At 34.1% G+C, this 24,505-nt stretch overlaps 5 protein-coding genes and 2 non-coding genes across 12 annotated transcripts in view; 2 read left to right on the top strand and 5 right to left on the bottom strand.

Annotated features, from left to right (window-relative positions):
- Positions 1-6,514: 6,514 nt before the first annotated feature.
- Positions 6,515-6,587, bottom strand: TRNAR-UCU (transfer RNA arginine (anticodon UCU)). Its single transcript has one exon. It is a non-coding gene; the product is annotated as a tRNA-Arg (tRNA).
- A 3,080-nt stretch (positions 6,588-9,667) lies between these two features.
- LOC133794336 (protein JINGUBANG-like) lies at positions 9,668-11,080 on the top strand. Its single transcript, XM_062231552.1, has one exon. It carries the CDS (start codon positions 9,668-9,670, stop codon positions 11,078-11,080), a length of 1,413 nt encoding a protein of 470 aa, XP_062087536.1.
- Positions 11,081-11,489: 409 nt separating this feature from the next.
- Positions 11,490-14,493, bottom strand: LOC133794337 (uncharacterized). The gene is made up of 8 exons (XM_062231553.1): positions 14,362-14,493; positions 14,063-14,180; positions 13,623-13,735; positions 13,480-13,545; positions 13,077-13,167; positions 12,826-12,893; positions 12,431-12,468; positions 11,490-12,300 (listed from the first exon to the last, which is right to left on the bottom strand). Exons 1-8 carry the CDS (start codon positions 14,449-14,451, stop codon positions 12,126-12,128), a joined length of 759 nt encoding a protein of 252 aa, XP_062087537.1. The 5' UTR covers positions 14,452-14,493; the 3' UTR covers positions 11,490-12,125.
- Positions 14,494-16,663: 2,170 nt separating this feature from the next.
- Positions 16,664-17,581, bottom strand: LOC133794935 (glutathione S-transferase T3-like). Its single transcript, XM_062232376.1, has 2 exons — positions 17,291-17,581; positions 16,664-17,113 (listed from the first exon to the last, which is right to left on the bottom strand). Exons 1-2 carry the CDS (start codon positions 17,579-17,581, stop codon positions 16,664-16,666), a joined length of 741 nt encoding a protein of 246 aa, XP_062088360.1.
- Positions 17,582-18,289: 708 nt separating this feature from the next.
- LOC133794934 (uncharacterized) lies at positions 18,290-18,868 on the top strand. The gene has a single exon (XM_062232375.1). The coding sequence runs from the start codon at positions 18,290-18,292 to the stop codon at positions 18,866-18,868; it is 579 nt and encodes a 192-aa protein (XP_062088359.1).
- A 743-nt stretch (positions 18,869-19,611) lies between these two features.
- LOC133794334 (uncharacterized) overlaps positions 19,612-24,505 on the bottom strand; it is a 39,862-nt gene continuing 34,968 nt past the window's right edge. For 2 of the 6 annotated variants that reach the window (XM_062231547.1, XM_062231549.1), the window contains one exon: positions 20,212-21,118. In XM_062231547.1, the coding sequence (XP_062087531.1) occupies positions 20,848-21,118 (271 nt within the window). In that variant the 3' untranslated portion in view covers positions 20,212-20,847. Of the gene's footprint in view, positions 21,119-23,585; positions 23,609-24,505 lie in introns of those variants that run through there. The other 4 variants (XM_062231551.1, XM_062231545.1, XM_062231544.1 and 1 more) reach the window with 4 other exon arrangements.
- Positions 22,685-22,791, bottom strand: LOC133799105 (small nucleolar RNA R71). The gene has a single exon (XR_009876308.1). It is a non-coding gene; the product is annotated as a small nucleolar RNA R71 (small nucleolar RNA).

Here is a 24,505-nt window from a genome sequence, read left to right as displayed (position 1 = left end):
TAAAATTGCGAAAACCATAAGACAAAAGATAAGTGCGGAGCTCTTGATACCAAGCTCTCGGAGCTTGTTTGAGACCGTAGATAGCCTTTTTAAGCTTGCAAACATGAGTTGGATTATCTTTATCCAAGAAACCCGGAGGCTGAGACATGAAGACATTTTCATTGAGATTACCTTGAAGAAAGGCATTGTTAATATCAAGCTGCCGAATATTCCACCCATTTGTTACTGCAAGAGAGAGCATGAGTCGAACTGTTGTAGGTTTGATAACTGGACTAAAAGTCTCTGAATAATCAATACCAGGTCTTTGATGAAACCCTTTAGCAACAAGGCGGGCTTTGTAACGCTCAATAACACCTGTAGATTTGTATTTAACTCTGTGAACCCATTTGCAGCCAACAACATTTTGAGATGGGTGAGAGGGGACAAGTTCCCAAGTAGCATTACGTACCAAGGCATCATATTCTTCGGTCATAGCATGACGCCACTGAGGATCTTTTAAGGCTTGAGTAATGTTACGTGGTTCCATCGATTGAGTTTGAGTAGTGGTGGGGTTGACAAACTTTGGGTTGGGCTTAACAATATTATTTTGTAGACGAGTCACAATGGTTCTAGTGGGTGGAGGTGGTGGTGGGGGAGGGGGAGTAGGGGACACAGTAGGAGTGGATAAGGTGGTGGATGGCGACTGTGAGGGTGGCGGTGAGATGGTGAGAGTAGGCAGTGTTTGAGGCTCAACAAAAGATTGAACAGGGGGTTGCATAGGGGGCGGCAATTTAATGGGGAGGGCCACTGTGCACCATTCATCAATATTGGTAGGAGAGGTGGGAGTAGAGGTGGGACTAAATGTGGGAAAGGGGAAGACATTATCCACAAATCTTACGTGCCTAGAGACATATACCCTATTACTTGGAATATGTAAACAATAATAGGCACTTTGAGAGGGAGAGTAGCCTACAAAGATGCATGGAAGAGACCGATTAGCAAGCTTATGATTAGTATAGGGTCGCAGCCATGGATAACACAAACTTCCAAAATTTTGCAATTTGGAATAGTTGGGTGTAGTGCCAAAAAGTCGAAGATAAGGAGAATCATTATTGAGTGTTGGAGTTGGGAGTCGATTAATCAAATATGTGGCTATAGCAAAGGCATATGGCCAATAAGTTAAAGGCATTTGGGCATGAGAAAGAAGGGATAAACCAGTCTCAACAATGTGTTTATGTCTGCGCTCTGCAAACCCATTATGTTCGGGAGTGTGAGGTGGAGTGGTAAGATGAGAAATGCCATTCTGAGCAAAGTAAGATTTAAGTTTTTCATATTCCCCACCATTATCACTAAACACTTGAACTATTGGCTTTTTAAAAAATTTCTCAACAAGTGCTCGAAAATGATAAAAAGTTTGCTCAGTATCAGACTTTTTTTTAAGAGGATATAGCCATGTGTATTTTGTAAAATGATCAACAAAAATCACATAATATTTGTAATTGTCATTAGACAACAGCGGGCTGGTCCAAACATCAGTAAAAATTAAATGAAGAGGGGCACTAGAGGTAAGAGTGGAATTAGAAAAAGGGAGCTTGCGGCTTTTATTTATATTGCATGAATTACAATGCGACATAGAAAAATCAGAAATAGCTAATGAAAACTGGGATTTTAAAAGCCTAAGAATAGAACTAGATGGATGCCCAAGCCGATGGTGCCAATCATGAATGGGCTTTGTAAAACTTGTGTAGATTTGAGGAGGTTTGGGGAGCCATTCATAAATACCAGCTTTAGATGGCCCTTGGAGAAGAGTGGTGCCCTTCGACTGTTCCTTGACACGAAAAAAAGAGGGTAAGAATTCAATGGATGTGTTGTTTTCTTGACAAAACTTTGAAATGGACAAGATATTTCGTGAGATAGACGGAACATGTAGGACATTAGAGAAAGTAAAAATTTTAGAGGGAGTAGTAAGAGAGAAAGAACCAGTATTAGCTATTGGAAGGGATGATCCATCACCAATGACAATTTCATCTGAGCCATCATATGGTGCATGTAAGGAGAGATTGTTGAGATCATTAGTGACATGATGGGATGCGCCACTATCGAGGAGCCAACCATTGGATGAGGTACCATTGTGAACAACTTGCATTATGTGTGCTTGAGGTAAAGAGGGAGGTTGTTGACCCATTTGAGCAGACCGGGTATAGACTGGAGTGGGAACCTCAATGGTAGGAAAAAGAGTCTTGAAGATGTTACATTTGTTGAGAGCATGACCAGTAACTCGACACCATTGGCATTTACCCAAATATGGTCTTTGTGGCTTGGCCGAAGAAGAAGACTGAGGAGTGGGAAGCAAGGGCGGTGATGAATAGTTTGATTGTCGACCCTTTGTATAATTTTTTTAGTATTGCGTAGCATGCACAGTGGTCGGGAATTGGGCAGGAGAAGAGGTGTTAGCAACAACAACCTCTTTTGTGATCAATTTTTCATGTAGTTCCTCGAAGGAAATAGAGGTGTCTCGAGCGTTGACGGCATCAATTACGGACTTGTACACTTCATAATCAAGGCCTTGGAGCACCTTGTCAATGATGTCCTCATGGTCCATAGGCTTTCCCATAGCAGCTAGACGGTCTGTGCACCGTTTGATGGATTGCATATACTCATGAATGGATTGACTGGTGTGAGTAAGTTTGGAGAGTTGGGTCTTGATTTGTTTGAAGTGACCACGTGAGGTACTGGCATATGTAGACGAAAGAATATCCCAGGCCTCTTTAGCCGTGCTAGTTTGAGAGACAAGAGGTACAAAATCTTGGGAAAGGGCTCCAACAAGGGCACCAAAAACTAGTCGATCTTGGCGGAACCAAGTCAGGGCTGCTGGATTGGGGGCAGAGACATCCCCAGTGGTGATGGTTTGGGGAGGAGAAGGAAAAGAGCCATCTATATATTTCCACAGATCATAGCCAAGAAGTGTTGCTTGCAACTGGGTTTTCCAGGCTATGTAATTGGTGGGTGTTAATTTGATGGTGTTGTGCAATTGGAGAATGGTAAATGGTTGAGCAGGCTCAATAATATTAGGAATAGTGGATTGTTCACGTGCCATGGGAAGGGAGAAAAAAGAAGAAGGGAATAGGGTGGGATCGTATGAGCGACTGATACCATGTAAGTGTTTAGAGAAGAGAAAAAATATATATTTATCATTAATATTATCAAGCCTTATATAGGCGGCAAGTACAAGATATTTACAAAATATTCTGTAAAACAAACTCCTGAAGTACTCCTATAATATAGCAGTTTGACTAGGAAAACAAAGAATAAGTAAAACAAATATATATATAGCATATAACAGAAACAAATATTTCCTTTAATTTGTAACAAATTCTGGTTTGTGTATATCTTCGACAGATATAACGTCTATTGTTTAATTGAGATCATGATGGGACATTCAATTTAACTAATCATATTTGAAGTACATATATATGCATCTACATTGATCACTAATCGGCCCATTGAATTGAGATTCATGCTTACCAAAATACTATTTATGATATATTGGCCGTAAGGATTTGAGAGAAGAATGGTTAAGAGTGTGTAGTGGATAAGTATCCATATATCCCTCCTTGTTTTTGTTTTCTCTGAATTGGCAGGTTTTAAGGACCCATAAATTGTCACCATTGGCCATGTTATTGGGGTAATTAAAGTTTCTAATAAACAAAACTCTATTTGATGTACCTCATTACCTTATGAGAAAGATTTAGAATATGCATCCTCATTTAATAAATTCTAACCATTAATAATAATAATAATAATAAATGAGAAACTTGGTTTGTAGTGGAATAAACTTTGGCATGCTCATATAATCGATCCTCCCAAGGTAATTGTGTTCATTTGGAAAATTTATTATTATTCTGAATTGCATGTTTCTGTTAAATTTTGTGCATGCTTGAGTTATCGCAGAGCTTTTTGTGCTCCATCTGGGTCTCCAGTGTTGTCCTTGTAATTTTGTGCTAATGAATAAGAACAAAATTGTCAACTTTAAATAGCTAACTATGATTATAGTTTATTTGCACCATACGATCTGTCTGGCTAGATTTATTTTTTAAAATTTCTTTAGCAGTTGTTGAAGATTTAATTAATACAACTTGTTGTTTAAATTTTTTTTATAATAATAATTAATAAGAAGAAAAAAAAATTGTAAATGAAATACTTTTTTTTTTTAAGACTTTAGCCATGTAGTCTGTGTTTTGTATTGCATGTTTGTATACATGCGATTCAATTATTAAACTTAGCACACACAAATTTATTTTTCAACAAACCCACATAACAAGATGTGGTACTCATGGGGCCAACGTTTTCTTAAAGTGAACAATTATAATTATTATCCATCTCACATTCAGTACTATATTTCTTTTTTGCATATGCTGAGAGTGACTGAACCTGCCATATTCCTAGACAACCATACTTATGATCATCTTCTTGGAGTACGTAGTGTAATGTAAATCAACTAATTCCATCCAATTTCATTAAAAAAAAATGCATGTATATATGTATATATTTTTTTTCTTAAAAAATCACTACTCACAACACTACAAGATACCAAACAAACTAGTCAAATATACCATTACACCATTACTTTACAACTCTTAATCCAACTGTTTCCTAAGAGAAAAATGATAGTAACCTGCCACACAACAAAACTGGCTCCGCCCCGCAAAGTAACCCATCATAATTAATATTAAATGGGGTGGGACGGGTCAAACTCAATGGGGCAGCGGGTCAACCCACTCAATCGGTTAACCTGCTTTTTTTTTTTATAAAATAACATTTCTTAAGTTGTGAGATAACTATTATTCTCTAAAACAAAATACAAAACCAATAAAAAAAATTTCATTGTCAACCATCACAAAATACAAAGTGAATAAAAAAAAAATATATCAATCTTCACTTCTCTTTATACTCTAATTGTCCCAACAACAAAAATTTGCACATGAATAACAACAAAATAAGTCACTAAATAAAAAAAATCACTAAGAACTCAACGTCTTCTCTAGGGGCATAAGTTGTACGAGTTTTCATTTAAGTCCACGTGGCACGCAAGGATTGGCCCTTGTGAGTTCTCAAACTTGATTGCACCCTCATTTCTACAATTGCTCGACGAAATGTCAATAAATTATGGATAAGAAAAAGATACTCCTTGGCTTTTGAGCTATTTTTATTTTTGTTCCATTCTCGTCCCTACTTAAAAAAAAAATCAAAATTGAAGTGAAGATTTATTGTCATGATATTTGGAGAATTACTTGTTAATAAATAGAAGTAAAAAAAAAATACAATATATAAAATAAATATTAATAACAATAAAATTTATAACTTTTTTAAGGAAAATTTGTGTTATATAAGGTAGAAATGCGTAACTGTCTCGTTTTGGTATTTGCTTTTTTTTTTTTATATTGGGGAGGGGATTGGAAGTTGAAACTTTCTCTTTGTCAAGAAAAATATAATACCATTAAGCTATACATATGAACACTTTGGTATTAAACTTTTAATCTAATGCAAACTTATATTTTTATATTTTGACATTTTTTTCATTAGTAGATTTCCTTTTTCAAAAGTATGAACACGTGCTTTATATTTAATGGGGTGCTAATATAATCACTAAAGGTAATTATAATGGGAATGATCGTCAATCAAAAACATAATAATGAAGTAGAAAAAACGAAATGATCGTTTAAACGGTATCATGGCGAAAAGAATGAAAAGAAAAAACTAAATAAAAAATGGGTATATGCAACATAAATATTAATATTTTATATTTGTTACAGTTAAATATGTAATTTTTTTATTTTTACAACAAAAATACACAATGTTTAATATATATTAAAAATAAATATCTAATTTTTTTTCTTTGCATAAAAAATCCCTAAAGTTGCTAAAACATTATTTTTTTCAATATTATCTCCTCCGTTAGTCCATATAAGCATATTGACTAAGTAATATTTGTCATTCTGTAATCGGCCCATTTTATATTTATTTTTTTTAAATATTTTAAATTTGAAAAATGAATTGAGAAGACATTTTAAATTATTACAAATTTAAAAAATACATATTTTGATAACAAAAATACCTAAATTACATAATGATATATATTTGGTGAGTCAACAATTAAGAGTTTTAACACATGAGGTATTGAAAAAAATAATGTTTTAAAAACTTTAAGTATTTTTGCCACAAAAAAAAAAAAGATTAAGTATTTATTTTTACCATATATTCAACATTGAATATTTTTGCCGTAAAAAAAAAATACTATACATTTAACTATAATAAGTATAAAATATTAAATATTTATATCGCAAATGTCCCAATTAAAAAAATAAAACTAACAACAATAACAATTAAAATGAGACGATATAATATTTGATTATGTGTATTATTATTATATTAAAATAGCTGTTGAAGTGTAAAACGACAAAAAGGATATGAATCAATAAAAATTATAAAAAAATAAAAGGAAATTGAGAAAAATAAAAATAAAAATAAAAACTTGCACGCCCAGTGGGACTCGAACCCACAATCGCCTGATTAGAAGTCAGACGCCTTATCCATTAGGCCATGGGCGCTTGTTGAGATGTAATTATATTTGCATAAATATATTCTAAAGTTAATACAACAAAAGTGAGAGCGACATCGTAAGTAAAACGACGGAAAACAAAAGCGATTGACAATTTAATGTTAAACGGCAAAAAAATAAAATAATACAAAACGTAATAAATAACATCATCATAAAGTAAGGATAAAAGAACAAAAATGACAGCACGAAGTATAATTTGTTTCAAACGATCGACATTTGGAAAGGACTTTCATAAAACGACATCATGAACAAAAGAAGACAAGTGAAAAATAAATAAATAATAAAAGTATGGCTAAAAATTCATATAAATATATATAATTCATACAGCGATATAACGTATGTTTAGCAATATAAATTAATTTACAAAAATGATTTAATTTGTGTAATAATTCATGATGTTGCATATTTAAGAAAACTCATTTGTGTAATAATCTCTACAAATTCTTGCAAAAAATTACAACAGTGAAAACTAAAAGAATGAACGAACAACTTTTGAATTAAAATGATTAGAATCAGCCGTATTGCGAATAACCTCGCCGAAATGTAAAATAAAGAGAAATGCTAAATATAGTATAATACATTTTTTTTTATTCTCTTAAATCAATAAATAATATTTAAATTCTACTAATGATTTAAAAAATATTAAAATATAAAAAATTAAATAATATACACATATTATACATGAATGAATGAAAGTGCAAAAGAGAGAAATAAATTATAGATATTTTATTATAAATAGTGAAATTTGCGGCGAAAATTATTAAGTAGTCTGAAAAGTTACACTTAAATTACTAAATAGTATTTTTGGCAGCAAAAATGAATAAGTAAGCTAAAATATTGCATTTAAGTTATTAAATAGATTTTTTGGTGACAAAAGTTAATAAATAATTTAAAATATTACATTTAAGTCACTAAATAGTTTTCTAGTTACAAAAATTATATTTTATACTAATTTTATCTCAATTTTAATTAATTAATAAAAATATATAATTCTAACATTAAAAAATTAGTTGAGATTTGTTTTACAAATAAAAAAAATCAAAGTTATAACAAAAATGATACTAAGTCTTAATTCAATTTAAGTTGTATTATTTCTTAAAATTAATTTAGCTAATATTAAATATTATTTTTATATTAGAAATTTTAAAATTATTAATTATTTTTTAAAAAAAATTCTTTTTATTATATTGATGTTATGAATTATTAGACTATTGTGTCCCACATAGAATAAGTGTAAAAATATTGAACCATTAATAAAAACATGTGTAACTCCACTAATCACCAATTGATTTTTAGATGGAGCCTCATGATTCTTGTCATGGTATCAAGAGCCAATTCCCTAGCGGGCATTCGATCCACACCGATCTAAAAAGAGTGAGTCAAGCCGCAAGAGATCCGTATAGTGCAAAAAAGACACTTGAGATATGAGATCCGCATAGTGCAAAAAGACACTTGAGATAAAAAAAAAATAAGTGAGCTGAAAAAAAAATTTGGCCAATTGTGATCAGGTGATTCAAGATTGTGAGTAAAAAATCGCTACCATCTTGAGGATTGGTTTTTAGATGGAGCCTCGTGATTATTGTCATGAATATATAATTTAATATATTTATTTATTAATAGAAATAAAATTTGTGTAAAATGTGACTTTTGCAACAAAAATAATTATTTAATGGCTTAAGTGCAACATTTTAGATTACTTATTGATTTTTGTCACTAAAAAAACTACTTAATGACTTAAGCGTAATGTTTAAGACAACTTGCCAACTTTTGCTACAAAAAAACTACTTAGTCATTTAAGGGCAACATTTTAACTCCTTAATGATTTTTTATACAAATTTCAGTTATAAATATATATATACCAACAAATTACGAACAGTCTCGAGTCATTATTTTCAACTATATAATTTAATAATATGATCCCATGCACTTTCAAAAAATATTAGTAGAAAATAATAATTAATAATAATCTATGAGTTTTTAAGAAATGATCATATTCATATATAGAATATATATTAGTCGAATCACAATTAATGAGAAGGTGGAGTTGGTGGGGTTAATATTGATCTTGTCTCTTTAAGAATGGGAATAATCCAAGATGAATAACTCGAAACACTTCAAAAGAGATGAATGTTTACGAGTTATAAGAGGTGTTTTAAAGCATTTTTATCCATGTACCTAAGATAATAGTTTTTTCTTTTCTTATCAGAAACATGAATATTAATTAGTCCAGAACTAATTATTTTAAAGTTTATAAACTCTACTAGTATATGATTGAGATTATTTACAATATTTGCATCTATCATTACTCTTACAAACAGAACCCTTCACTTTTACATGTGTAACATAGCTCCAATATTTGCACTCATAATTATTGGCTTGAAAAATGTATTGCAGCGTCTGGATTTGCTTCCAATATCTCTATTTTGAAATGAATAATCATAACAATAATTTTAAGTGCTTGGTCATAGATTCATAGACAATGGCGCATATCTAATATATATATATATATTTATAGTTGTGCACTTGACTCAATCTTTATTCTACTGAAGAGCTGGTAGTTCAAACCATTACTCGGACATTAAAATCTAAAACTACTTTCGACTGTGTTATTGAAAGGGTTAAGACCACTAGACTAGTCTCTCCCCTATGCTGTGGCCTGTGCCCTGTGAGGTATGCCCTTGTTGCATTTTGATTTTTAAGCTATTAAAACAACAAAATTTGCAGCCAAAACCACATAGAACACTTGTAAAATGAGCATTGATAATCAGTTTAACAGTCAAGATTTCCCTCTTAATCAACTTAGCGCAAGTTAGAATATTAATGGCTTTTGGTGGAGATTTTCTTGCATTTTTCTGTATGGACTGGTTAGGTAAGTGCTTTTGATCATTGAAATGAAATGTAGGGATATTTTAAAGATTTAATAGCTTTAAACCAGTGCGGTACTTTCCAAGCTAACTCCCCCAACTACAAATTTAACACCAGGACACACAGCAACGAGACATTTTTTAGTTAACCACTCTTTTAGAAAATTTCAATGTTAGATTGTTCTTTAGCGCATGTTCATCTCCCATGGAGTTCCATGGAGAGAGAAACAACCAATGGACTTTCATGGACGATGAGAGAAAGAGCATCAACTTGCCTCGGAGACTCTCTTTTGGTAACCACCATCACCACCACCACCACCACCACCACCAAAACTCGCCCGAGCGCGGCGGCATTCACTTTGCTCCCGCAAGGCCCTCTGCTGCTACGGCTACGTCTGTTCCGACTCAGCACCTGCCTCAGCGGCCAACGAGCCCCGAGCGGACAGCTGAGACTCCATGGACGCTCTCTCCTGTTCGGACCTCTCCAACTCAGCCACTTCTTTATCATTGCATAGCGTCTCTTCATCGCCATGAAGGTAACATTTTCTCTATTGCTCTCTGTAAAGATTTCATATTCACTGGCTCCGAGAGTAGTCGTATTCATGCATGGAAACAGCCAGATTGCACCGAAATGGGATATATAAAGGCCAATTCTGGTCATGTTCGTGCCATTTTAGCCTACGGAAAATTGCTCTTCACAACTCATGGTGACTTCAAGATTCGAGTTTGGGACGTTTCTGAAAGGGAGAGTTTTAGGCCTAAAAAGATCACGACTTTACCTCAGAGGAGCCCTTTAATGCTGTTCTCCAAAAAGAATGTTCTACAACACAGGGAGTACATATCTTGCATAGCTTATAACCACGATGACAAGCTTTTATATACAGGGTCTTGGGACAAAACGGTCAAAGCTTGGAAGATCAATGAAAAGCGTTGTGTTGACTCGTTTGTGGCACATGAAGGTCATATAAATGCAATCGTTATAAACCATGAAGATGGGTGTGTTTTCACTTGCTCATCTGACGGCTCGGTGAAAATCTGGAGAAGGGTTTTTGGAGAAAGTTCTCATATTTTGACAATGACACTTAAGTTCCAACTTTCTCCTGTTAACGCCTTGGCTTTGAGCTTGTCACCAGGGACTTGTCTTCTATACTCTGGTTCCTCAGATGGGATCATAAACTTTTGGGAAAAAGAGAAGACCTCAGGGAGATACAACCATGGAGGCTTTATGCAAGGTCATCATTTTGCTGTTCTCTGTCTGCTTGCCATAGGAGAGTTGGTCTTTAGTGGCTCTGAGGATGCGACTATTCGAGTTTGGAGAAGAGAAGGGAATTGCTTCCATTCTTGTCTTGCAGTCATTGAAGGTCACCATGGACCAGTGAGATGTTTGGCAGTTTCTCTAGAAACAGAGAGCGGAGTAAAGGGATTGTTGGTTTATAGTGCAAGTTTGGACCAGACTTTCAAGGTATGGAGAGTTAAAGTTTTCCCTTCTGAAAAGGCAAGCTTAGAAGAGCCAACAATTGATCCACAACGAGAAATTGTTGACGATATAAGTCCGGTTTTGAGTCCAGTATTGTCACCATCTTGGGTGGAGAAAAAGCTTCAAGGCAACCATTTTTAGCTAGAGACAAATGGAAAGTTTCAAGAACAAGTAACACTGTTTATATGTTGCTACAAATCCAGCTTTTTGTTTTGGGGAAAGAATTCATAAATTTTATACCAGTGCCTAACCAAACAAACCATGTTCAATAACAACAACCACATAGTAATGAGTCTAGCATAGTTTTTAACTATCTAGTAGTAGTTGCATATCAATTATATACCACTGTCTGAGGACAGACTCATTACATGTGTGTCCCACTTGGATACCAGCTTGAAATGTTAGAAACTTAAATTTCTTTATCACTTATATAACCTCATTACAGTCCCAACGAGGGCAGAGAGGAAATAAATAATACTGCCGATTCTTGTAAGCTGCTAATAAACACCTTGTTTTTCATGCCAATTTTGTTTCTTTTTTTTTTTGTTAATTCCTTCAAGGTCAGTTCAATGTTCATATCTAAATTAGCTATTTAGCTAATCCCACTTAGGGATATTGATAACATAGCTAATGCTAATGATATTTCATAAGTAATAGGTTGAGTAGCAGCTTTTCTATGCAAGTAATATCACATAATGTGATGAAATGTCCTAGAATAGCAATAGCCATGATGAATTATGTCAATATAGATTTGGTTAAAAGCATCGCAGCATTTGGTGCCAACAAAACATAAAGCTGTTTATTAAGGTTTTACAAAGATAACTTAAATTAGCTTTGTGGGGCTCTCAGGTTTCAGAAATTTACAATGTAAAGAAAGGCAAAGAAGCAAAACTATGTTGGGAGAAAAGATAATTTTCAAGCACTTCAAAATAATAAAGAATCAAAGAAATTTACTGGTTTGGTAAAATTACTTACCTATCTATTTTCACTTAAACGATCAATATTACATATACTCAAATTCTCTCAATCTCTCCACCCAAATCCCAATACACCTTTTGATTCTCATTTCTTTTACCCTTCAAATTCACTCTCACACTCTCTTCAAAAACCACACTCATACACACACAAATAATACATGTTTATAGAGCTATAAAACTTGACAAACACACATTTCTGAAAAGGAAAATCAGTCTACATGAACGTTTTCAGGAAATGGCATGGAAGTACAACAGTGAAAATATCCGTTGTCATCAAACTTACCTCTCTGAGACAGGTGAGCTTCACGTATAACATACTCCCCCCATTCCTCTGATCCAAACTGCTTAAAAATGGACTGCCCATCAAAATAATTGAACTGTCCCCTGCTTTGCCAACCCGCCCATAAGAATAATAAATTCTCACATTAACAAAAAAATTGTGCATTCACCATATCTTGTAAACAGCATTGAGAATAGAAAAAGAGAAATTTAGAGAGTCAAAAGGTAATGGTACCATTTCCTATAAATTGTATTCATCACAGTAGCATGCAGCTGTAATTTAAGAAGACAATAAACAGTTAGTGCAACAGTACATATCTCAAGACAAAGTGAAAGTGTAACAGAAAAAATTAAGCTGGTAACTATTAAGGCTGTGCTAATCAAATCCATGTAGTTGGGATGACACTTCATGTGTGTGTTGTTTTTCTGTTTTTTCTTATTCCATGTTAGACTTAAGCCTCAAGCACTAAACACTCTGAATTGTGGCAAAACAATTCATAGCTTTGGTTATAAAGATGTACCAATACATATTAGTTCTAAATAAGGGTATGCTGTTAACATGTTCCATAAACCCATGCATGGCAGTAGCTGAAGGAGTTAATAAATCACATAGAAGATTGAACATCATACCTTCAATCTGTCCTTAGGATCTTTGTCAAGAACAAGTCCAGCTTCGACAAATGCATCGATAATGACATCTAAGAAAGCAGAAAGTTAAAGAAACTACCAAGGTATCAAACTATTACTTTAAAAATATAAGGATACTGAAACCAGGACACAATTTTTTTTATCTACTTATAATATTTGTTTTAAAAATTTCAACTTCGGAGTATAGAAATCATAAAATCAAATGTAATGAAATTCTCCAGAATTTAGGATACGGCAAGCACGTAGGAGTCTGCCCTCACTGCCAATTTCTTCCACAGGTGCATAGACAACTTGTGCTTTATCCCAAGAACCCCTCATAATGTCCTGTAGAAATATGAAGGATTATTTCTTTTTATAACAATATTTTAAAACTCAATGACATTTTTAAGCCAAATGGCTTTCGTTCCAACTTCCAATTTTAAAGTCACTAATACAGAACTTAGTAATTAGAAGGATTGGTTATAGTGACTGAGCCAAGATTAAGATATAGAGGGAGCCAAAAAAAAATTAATAAAAATTATACTAATATATACTAATAATTTTTTTTCACAAATACATTGTGAAAAACATAGAGAAAAAAGTTAAGGGCCCAGGTCACCCCAGTCCCCTAGCTCCGTCATTGATTGGTAATCTTACCAGGCCCTGAAGTCTAATGGAGACAGGCCGATTCTGCAAGGTTTCCATCACTTTAGAAGAGACATTCTGAAAAAAAAAAAGCTTAACAATTAGTACTAAAACTCCCAGTCTCCAGCTGATATCAATTCCTTACTCAAATTTACCTGCAAAACTTTCTCGGCTTTAGCAACTAGATCCTCGTTCCACAGTTTTAACATGAGAACAGTTAAGTGAAGAGATTCTGGCTTAGTGAATATGGATTTGTCGATTCTCATGTCTGTCAAGTTCGTACAACAATTGAGCTTTAGATGTATTAATAACAAATTGAGAGAAGAAGACATCTAACTAATCAACTGAATCATAAAGAATGACGATGATCTATACTCAGTTTCAATGATGATAACATGGAAATAAATATTCACAATACACAGGTAGAGCTAAGAACCAGGTGAATTAAACATATTACAGGAAAGAGATATCACACTAATTGTCCTTTATGCAAACCTCTGATAAATGAAACCCTAAACTGAAACAAATTGTTAGATTATGCTAAATCTTTTAGCATCGGTAGCATCACAAACACAAAGTATGACAAGTTTTGTACCAGATAAAGGATCATCACTTTCCAAAATGGAGTCCTGGAACTTATTAAGCTTGTCAACTAATTCACGATGTATTGCCAATGGAAGTGAAATGAAGTGAGAGTAAGGGCCGTTGACTGCCTGTAGTTCACAAGAAAGTATTGGAAAAGGAAAAAAATAATTAGTTCTGCTCCAAATATTAGCAGGTGAATAGGCTCATGATCAAGAAACTTTAGTTTGTTTTTGTTTTTTATTTTGAAGAAAACGTTAGAGTAGGCCGTAAACAGCTCAAATCATGATAAAAAGATATTCAAATTCTTACCTGAACTGAAATAGAATGCTCTCCACTTGAACTCATTTTGTATATCAGCTCCTGCTTCACTTCAGTTACCTTCACTGCACGCACACACATATATCCTTAATCAATAGCATCGGACTTGGTCAATATCCTTAATCAAGAAGCATTGTATTTGACTTAGTGTCCCCTCAAAAAAAAATTGACTAAGTGAATATCGAAGCTTCTATAGCTTAGTGGCTTTGGCCCAATCATCTTGTGCCACAATAGCATTTGACTTGGTCCATATCTTAAAAAGAAGCATGGAAGATTCTATAGCTTAGTGGGCTTTGGTCCAATCATCTTGGGCCACAAAAGAGAACACCTTAGGGAAGCTTCTATAGCATTTGACTTAGTCAATATCTTTAAAGTTTTCCCTTCTGAAAAGGAAATCTTAGAATTGATCCACAAAGAGAAATTGTTGATATGAGTTTTCCCTTCTATAGCATTTAAGTCCAGTCTTGTCTCCATCTTGGGTAGAGAAAAAGCTTCAAGACAATCATTTTTAGCTAGAGACAATCATTGTTTCTTTGTTGTTTCAAGTCTAAAGCTCACCTCCTTTTCTTTTGGGAAAAGAATTCGTAAATTTTATACCATTACCTAACCAAACAAACCATGTTCAGTGTAATTATCTAGCAGTTGCTTATCAATTACATACCACTGCCTCAGAACAGACTCATTCATTACATGTGTCCCACTTGTCACTTACAGACCCTCATTACAGTCCCAACGAGGGCAGAGGGGAAATATATTATACTGCCAATTCTTGTAAGTTGCTAGTAAACACCTTGTTTTTCCTGCCAAATTTGTTTTGTTTGTTTGTTCATTGAAGGTCAATTCAACAGTTCACATCTAAATTAGCTATCTAGCGATTCTCACTTAGGGATATTGATAATATACATAATGCTAATAGTATTTCATATCTAATAGATTGAGTAGCAGCTTGCAGATTACAGAGTAGTTTGGCATAATGTGATGAAATGCCCTAGAATAGGAATATGGCTATGATGATTTATGACATTAAAGATTTGGTTATAAGCATCGTAGCATTTGGTGTCAACAAACATAAAGCTGTTTATTAAGGTTTTACAAAGAGAACTGTAAATTAGCTTTGTGGGGCTCCGGTATTTGGAAATTTACAATGAATAGAAAGGCAAAGAAGCTAAGCTAGTATAGAAATATAGTTGATGATGTCTCAGTATTGTGCGTCGTCTCTTCCTCTTTCTATTCCTCACATTATTATAAGTTCCAGTAAAGAGAAAAAGAAAATCAGTCTACTCGCATGTTTTCAGGAAATGGTATGAAAGCACAACAGTGATAATATCCGTTGTCATCAAAGATAAATCTCTGAGACAGGTGAGCTTCACGTATAACACACTCCCCCATTCCTCTGATCCAAACTGCTTAAAAATGGACCGCGCTTCAAAATAATCGGACTCTCTTTTGCTTTTCCAACTCGTCCTTAAGAATAGTAAATTTCAACATATTAACAAAAAAATACACTGGATAAGGACATCTGCAATGTAACAACATTTTGCTATATTTGGTGCAGAGATCTCTCCAAGGTAGTATTATTATCTACTGTATTTTGCTGTATTTGCTACAGTACACATCATATATGCCATGTGCTGTAGCACACGGTATTGTCTCTTTTTTTTCTTTTATTATTTTATTATATATATAATTTAGAATTTAGTTTATTATGTGGAGATTAAATTGTATATACCACAAATTATTTTTTTAATTATAATTTAAATAAAACATTATTAAATATTTGTATTTTTTTAATATTACACAATACAAACATTAAAAATTTAACGACACATTAAAAAAATTAAAATTGAACACATTAAACGTCACATTCTCATTATAATCAATAGTATACATTCTCAACATTCACAATCACATTACAATTTTTTTTAATATTAATCATAGTAATGCATACGAAACATACTCAAAATTATACAATAAAACCTTATAAATTTAAATCATAGTCAATGTTACACAATAAAAACATTACAAACTTAAACATACATTGAAAAATTAAAATTAAACACGCCAAAATCAAACGGAAAGCAATAACATAGAAATGAACCTTATGAGATACAAAGATAACAATTCAATAATGTGGAAAATTATTCCCTGTTCCGCCAAGATAGTCAAAATATGGACTATAATCTTGTGAGTCATTTTCAGATCTTTCACCTTGATCTTGAGATCGTTGCCCTTCATCTTGAGCACTTTGTCATTGATATTACGATGCTCGACATTGTGATCCCTGATATTGAGATCATTCTCCTTGTTCTCCAACTTCGGATGTTCGTGCTCTTTCTCTGTAAATTCTTCTTTTTTCACTTTGAATGTATTGGCGAAACTTTGGATCGGATATAGAATCCAAATCCGTGAATAAAATTTTATCTTCAGTCTTTCTATTATGACGTTCATTTCTATTTGTGTTACTCTTTTCAATTACTTGAACGAGTTTTTTACTTTGTTCCATTAGTTTGTTAAATTGATCATCACCTAATTGGTTTGCCTTTGCTTTTTTTACACCAATAGGTCTTTCAGTTGAATTAGTAATGATTTCCTCATTATTTATATTAAGATCAAATGAACTCATACCGGTGGATACTGACGTCGGAGAATCGAAATTGTGAGATGATGATTTGGACGAAGTAAAATTAGGACCATCTTGTTGGAATCTACTTGATGCATTGATGTTGTCATCACTTGTAAATTTCTAAATGTGTTTGAGGATGGGCCACACATGATCAAATTTGAAGCCTCTGCTATATTTTTTTTCTTGGGCTAATAACATCTTCGGTTGATTTAACTATTAAAACATAAATAAAATAATGGTGTCAATAAAATTTAAAAACAATTTAGTAACAATAAGTAAATTATAACAAACACTTACAATATCTTCTTGTGAATCACCACTTGGATTTTTATTTTCAATTTGGTTGATGCATCCCCTTAATTTTGCAACTGCACCAATAATGGTAGTCATTCGAGTTTGCAAAGATCTTCTTGGTCGATGTTGATTACTAAATTTCCCATTATTGTGGTACTCTGATTCAACTCTTGCCCAAAAACTATTACCTGATTGGTTTCTTCTTATGATTGGATCTTGAGAAATGTAAATATATACATGGCATAAGTGCATATCTTCCTCAAGTGAGTATGAAGCAGTGCGACTGGAGGACATTTTGGAAGAAAATGTAGTTGTTTTGAAAATATGTTGAAGAGATGTGATCAGTTTGAATGAGTAGTGTGGAAGAGGTAATCTGTTTGAATGAGTAGTGTTGAATTATATAGGGATGAAAAAGCTACATAGATTTGATTTCTTATCTTCTGATTTTGGATTCAGAAGATAAGATTTGATTTGACAACACAATGCAACGGTTGAGATTGTGGTTAAATTATTTCAGCGGCCAAGATTAATCCGTGAGATTTCTTATCTTCTGATTTGACATCACAATGCAACGGTTGAGATTGTAGTCAATTTATTTCAGCGGCCAAGATTAATCCGTGAGATTTCTTATCTTCTGATTTTGGATTCAGAAGATAAGGATATTTATACTATAAAACATGGATATCACACATGATATAAGGTACACCGAAAAATATATACAGTTTAACTTTGATAAAATATGAATTCTTATCCTGATAGTTCATCTTATTTAGATGATGACTATTATGATGATATAGAAATGCAAGTAGTAGGTAAAATTATTGCTAACAACAATTTTTGCGTTGCTCAACACCAAAAAAAAACAAAGGCTCACGTCGAGGCTCAATTCCTGGTCATATAATTATCAACCGTGACCGGGAGAGTGCTGATCGCAATCTCTTCAACGACTATTTTGCAGAGAATCCTTGATTTACCAATTTGATGTTTCGCCGAAGATTTCGAATGGGTTGTCCTTTATTCCTTCATATTTTGGATGCTATACAAAGACATGACAATTACTTCATCCAGCGAAGGGATGGAATGGGTAAACTCGGGTTATCAGGTTTGCAAAAAGTAACAGATGTATTTCGAATGTTGGCGTATGGTGTACCAGCAGATGCTACCGATGAATACATCAAAATAGGAGAATCTACAACTATAGAAAGCTTGAAGCGATTTTGTCGTGCTGTTGTCGAGGTGTTTGGAGCCCGCTATCTCCGATCACCTAACGCTGATGATGTTGCAAGACTACTCCACATTGGTGAACGTCAAGGTTTTCCAGGAATGTTGGGAAGTTTAGATTGTATGCATTGGAAATGGAAAAATTGCCCAACTGCTTGGGGAGGACAATATGCCGGTCGTAGTGGGTCCCCAACTATTATTCTTGAAGTTGTAGCTGACTATGATCTCTGGATATGGCATGCATATTTTGGTTTACCGAGATCTAATAATGACATTAATGTGCTGGAGGCATCCCATCTTTTTGCTAACCTTGTTGAAGGTATTGCTCCACCTGCTAATTATGTTATTAAAGGAAAATAGTATAATATGGGTTATTATTTAGCTGATGGTATATATCCAAAATGGTCTACTCTTGTTCAAAGTATTCATGATCCACGTGATCCAAAAAAGAAATTATTTGCAATGAAACAAGAAGCATGTAGAAAAGATGTGGAACGTGCATTTGAAGTACTGCAGTCTAGATTTGCAATTATTGCTGGACCGACACGTCTTTAGAATAAAAAAGTATTACATGATATAATGACTTCATGTATTATTATGCATAATATGATAATTGAAGATGAATGTGATATTAATGCATCAATTGAAGAGCGAGTCGAAGTGCCAAGTCCAGAAGTTCAGATGGTAGAAGATAATAATGCTCGGTTTCAAGAATTTCTTACTAGACATAGAAAAATCAAGGATAAGTAAGCTCACATTGAGCTTCGAAATGCATTAATTGAGTACTTGTGGGACGAATATGGTAACTCATAAAATTAAAATATATATTTTCAAGTGTCTTTTAGGTTTAATTTAATCTAATGTAATGTAATATATTTTTTTCCATGAATGTAATATTTTTTCTCTAGTGATGTAATCTTTATGTTACTACATGCAATATAATCTTCTAATTTATCGAGTTTTAATTATTTATATAATATTATTGTCATGTAATTAATGAGTAATTTTATTTAAAACATTAATTAGATATAATAATTGTGATGATTTTGATAAATTAATATAATAATAAAAAGCGTATTCAATTTATTTTAAAAAAAATAATATAATAATAAAGAATATTTTTTTTGTGTAGTTTTTAGTGTTCTAATTGGTGTGAAAATAGTTTTTGACACTAAATTTGATGTTGGTGTGACACCAAATTTGGTATCAAGGTTGGAGATGCTCTAAGTGAACATAGCTTAGTGGCTTTGGCCCAATCATCTTGTGCCACAATCGCATTTGACTTGGTCAATATCTTAAAAAGAAGCATGGAATATTCTATAGCTTAGTGAGCTTTGGTCCAATCATCTAGGGCCACAAAAGAGAACACCTTATGGAAGCTTCTGTAGCATTTGATATCTTTAAAGTTTTGGCTTCTGAAAAGAAAATCTTAGAATTGATCCATAAAGAGAAATTGTTGACAATACAAGTCCGGTTTTAAGTCCAGTCTTGTCACCATCTTGGGTAGAGAAAAAGCTTCAAGACAATCATTTTTAGCTAGAGACAAAGGGAAAGTTTCAAGAACAAGTAACATTGTTTCTATGTTGTTTCAAATCCAGCTAAAGCTCACCTCTTTTTCTTTTTGGGAAAGAATTCGTAAATTTTATACCATTACCTAACCAAACAAACCATGTTCAGTTTAATTATCTAGCAGTAGTTGCTTATCAATTATATACCATTGTCTCAGAACAGACTCATTACATGTGTCCCACTTGTCACTTACAGATCCTCATTACAGTCCCAACGAGGGCAGAGGGGAAATATATTATACTGGCGATTCTTGTAAGTTGCTAGTAAACACCTTGTTTTTCCTGCCAATTTTGTTTTTTTGTTTGTTCATTGAAGGTAAATTCAACAGTTCATATCTAAATTAGCTATCTAGCGAATCCCACTTAGGGATATTGATAACATACATAATGCTAATAGTATTTCATATCTAATAGATTGAGTAGCAGCTTGCAGATTACAGAGTAGTTTGGCATAATGTGATGAAATACCCTAGAATAGGAATATAGCTATGATGATTTATGACACTAAATATTTGGTTATAAGCATCGCAGCATTTGGTGCCAACAAACATAATGTTGTTTATTAAGGTTTTACAAAGAGAACTGTAAATTAGTTTTGTGGGGTGATGAGTCTGTTTTTAGCATAGTTTTTAACATGTGTTTAGGGTAAGTTTGAGTCATTTTGGTGGAGTGTTATGCGGTATTATGCTTGTTTTGGTATATTTGTAGGAAATAGGAGAAGGAAATGTGAAGTATGGGAAATGACTGGAAAATCAGCTTAAATTGGGAAATTTATGCTAAAAGTTGACAAGAAGAAAGTTGAAGATTCATTTGCAGAGATAATTGTTCGCTTTGGAGTTTTGGAACAAGTTTTTGGGAAAATACAAAGGGCTGCGGCGCTTGAATGAAGAGCTGCAGCGCAAGGAAAAAGCAGAGAGGGCCATTTTCTGGAGTTTTGAAGGGTCGCGGCGCATGTGGGAAGAGCCGCGACGCTCGCTGAAAACAAAGAGCAGGCTGCGCAAATCCAAAGAGGCGCGCTGCGGCGCGTGTGTTCGTACGTGGCCTGCAGAAGGGAAAAATTGTTAGATATTTTAGGGTTTCTTTTTAAATACGCTTTTAAGAGTTAATTAGGAGATTCATTCATTATTAGAGGTGTGGAGAAGTTATTAGAGACTGAAGAGAACATTGAAGACCTAGAGTTTGATTTCTTAATTTCTTCTGTATTCTCTTTTCTAGAGTTTATGTTTATATTTAATTTGATTGATTCCATTATGTTTGCTTTGAACTAATCTTGTTATTAGGGTATTAGTGGATTCTTCTTGAAACATTTGATTTCTTAATGAAATGTTCCTGAATTTCTTTCTTCTGCTGTGGATTATTTATCTTATGCTTAATGCTTGTGAATGCTTGATCATCATTTACATGTTTATATGATTTTAACCTATACTCTGAAAAGAGAAGGATAATTATGCTATAGGTAAATAATTATAATTTTATATTAGATGAAAGTACTTCTATGAATTGTGTAGTTTAGGAATTATGTGTTTAAAGCCTGCAATATATCGATTTACCACAGAGATGTAGGAAATAATATATTGTAGAGAATTATAGATCCTAACAAGACTATAATATATAATTGTAATCTGCTACCACAATAGAATTAAGAAATATTGAAAATTAGTTATAAATCATAAGTGGATGGTTGATGAAACTAAAGCCCTAACTTTTACATCCATTGAATCAAATCAAATTTCATCTCTGCATTTCTTTAAGTGCTTAATAGTTTTCTTAATTTTTAGTAATAATTATCTTATTTATAAATTTGAAATTATTATTTAAATCAATTAGAATTAGAGGTTAATTATTGGTAATTAATAGCCGTCTTCGTGGGATCGATACTTTACTTATCATATATTACTTTATTGGACCACGTATACTTGCGTGTTAATTTTTAGAGATCAAGTTTTTGGCGCCGTTGCCGGGGACTGTTTTTATTAATATCAATAAGTTAATTTTTGTTCTAATTTAATTTGTTTTTTTTTTTTTAACATTTATTCGGATCAAGGTTCTTTTGTGTTTCAGGACTTGTTGGTATATGCGAAGCAATAAACAAAAACAGATTATACCAATAGATCGGGAAATTGAAAGAACGTGCAGATAACCGGAAAATAAAAAGGAAATTGGAATTCACCATGGCTGACAATTTGGGAAATTGTGCTAATAATTGTCAAGGGGCTGCAGAAATTCCAAGGGAGCAAGGAGCACGAACATTAAGAGATTATGTACTTCTTATTGTTACAGGAGTGCATTCATGCATTAGACCTCCAACCATTGCTGCCAACAACTTTGAGATTAAGACAGCCATCCTTCAGATGGTTCAAACAACTCTTCAGTTTGGAGGTATGCCGACGGAGGACCCAATTTACACATAGCTAATTTTCTGGAGTTATGTGCAACGTTGAAGATGAATGGGGTGAGTGATGATGCTATAAGACTAAGGCTATTCCCATTTTCACTGAGGGATAGGGCAAAAAGTTGGCTGATATCCTTACAAGCGAATTCTATCACTACATGGGAGGAGTTAGCTCAGAAATTCCTTGCCAAATTCTTTCCTCCAGCGAAGGTTGCAAAGTTAAGGAGAGAGATTAATAATTTTTATCAGTTGGATGGAGAGTCACTGTATGATTCTTGGGAGTGCTTTAAGGAGTTGTTAAGGAAGTGTCCGCACCATGTAATAGAAAAGTGGATGTTGGTACATAATTTTTATAATGGGTTGAATGGGACGACTAGAACAATTATAGATGTCGCAGCGGGAGGTGCCTTTATGAGTAAAAGTGCTAATGAGGCATATGAGCTATTACAGGAGATGGCTATGAATAATTATCAATGGCCAACTGAAAGGGGACAACCAAAGAAGGTGGCTGGAATGATGGTATTGGATGCTATATCCATGCTTACCGCTCAAGTAGCAGCCTTGACGAAGCAATTACAAAAGACTACACTCCCATCTCAAGCTATGCAAGTTCAAAACCTTTGTGAAGTGTGTGGTACAACCCATCAACCAAACCAATGCCCTGCTATAGACATGAATAACATGCCCATGGAAGAAGTCCAAACAATAGGAAATTACCAAAGACAGCCTAATAATCCCCATTCCATGACCTATACCCCAGCTTGGAAGAACCATCCAAATTTTTTGTAACGCCCCAACTCCAGGGACCGTTACGGTGTGCCTTGTAAACAGTGCTAAACTCGTTAACCGAGTCATTTGGCTAAAATCGTGAACTAAGTATGATTAGCGGTTTAGGGATTAAAACTTTGGTTAAGATGTAACGTTTCACTAGAACGTTTAACTTATACATTGGGATCCCGAAAATATAATTTCAGAGTTTATTACATAAAATATTTACAACATGCCATTCTAAGCGGCAAAACAGGGTTTAACCCTAGTTCCACTTTAAACCTCGGCCGTGGCGGACGAGCAGCTGCATATGTACACGTCATCACCTAAGCTCTCCAACTCAAGGATGGTCCAGCTTCCTCTTGCCTTTACCTGCACCACGTAGCACCCGTGAGCCGAAGCCCAGCAAGAAAACCCAATAAAGCATGATATAATATCAACAACAATCATAATAACCATTCAGGACTATCAGTCCAAGCAAATAGGTGACAATAGCCAAAAGTCACAATAATGAGCATCGCTCCTTCTAGCCATGTGACGATAGGGTCACCAGAGCTTAACTGACAAGTGATCCTTTCATAAGTTTGATTAGGACAGGTGCATGGTGAATGGTCACCAACATAACCTTCCTCCCGACCCTAGAGTCGTGCAATGGACAGCGTCCCTTGGCCATGTGACAAACAGTCACCGGGGTCATATACCTTGGCCATAAACATCTGGTCGTAGACCAGGCAAGCGCTTAATAGTTCTTCGACCTTAGGGTCGGTCTGGCATTAATGCCATAAAGCCATTCGATGCATAATTCTCGACTTAAGCTTGATTAGGACAGGTGCGAGGTGTTTAGTCACCAACATAACCTTCCTCACGACTCTAGAGTCGAAACTATGGACAACGTCCCTTAGCCACGTGACAAACAGTCACCGGGGTCATGTACCTTGGCTATATTCATCTGGTTGTAAGCCAGGCAAGCGCTTATAAGTTCATCGACCTTAGGGTCGGTCTGGCATTAATGCCATAGAGTCATTCAATGCAAAATTCTCGACTTTAGAGTCGGTCCCTGACTAGTCAGTGTCAATCACAAGTAGGACATGCCACCAATCACATATTTCATGTTCCATATCCATAAGCGAGGCATTTAGCATGCTTACTAAACAGGTATTAGTGTTATTAGGGCCATGCATAAACACAGAGGCTCAAGCTCTGAACAGTATCATACTCAGTATATAAGGCACGTCCCAAACACATGTTTCTCATGCATCATACGCAACA

The sequence above is a fragment of the Humulus lupulus genome, chromosome 8, assembly GCF_963169125.1.
Source record: "Humulus lupulus chromosome 8, drHumLupu1.1, whole genome shotgun sequence".
NCBI classification, from domain to species: Eukaryota; Viridiplantae; Streptophyta; class Magnoliopsida; order Rosales; family Cannabaceae; genus Humulus; species Humulus lupulus.
This window is presented reverse-complemented; position numbering and strand designations above follow the sequence as displayed.

Excerpts from the sequence above, each read along its gene's own strand:
- LOC133794336 (XM_062231552.1), top strand. The coding sequence starts at position 9,668 with ATGGAGTTCCATGGAGAGAGAAACAACCAATGGACTTTCATGGACGAT.
- LOC133794934 (XM_062232375.1), top strand. The coding sequence starts at position 18,290 with ATGGGTTGTCCTTTATTCCTTCATATTTTGGATGCTATACAAAGACAT.
- LOC133794935 (XM_062232376.1), bottom strand. The coding sequence starts at position 17,581 with ATGTCCTCCAGTCGCACTGCTTCATACTCACTTGAGGAAGATATGCAC. Across the intron at positions 17,114-17,290 it reads GTGATTCACAAGAAGATATT|AAATTTACAAGTGATGACAA; the intron begins GTAAGTGTTTGT and ends AAACACATTTAG.
- LOC133794337 (XM_062231553.1), bottom strand. The coding sequence starts at position 14,451 with ATGTGTGTGCGTGCAGTGAAGGTAACTGAAGTGAAGCAGGAGCTGATA. Across the intron at positions 14,181-14,361 it reads AGCATTCTATTTCAGTTCAG|GCAGTCAACGGCCCTTACTC; the intron begins GTAAGAATTTGA and ends TGTGAACTACAG. Across the intron at positions 12,301-12,430 it reads AATACAATTTATAGGAAATG|GGGACAGTTCAATTATTTTG; the intron begins GTACCATTACCT and ends TTGGCAAAGCAG.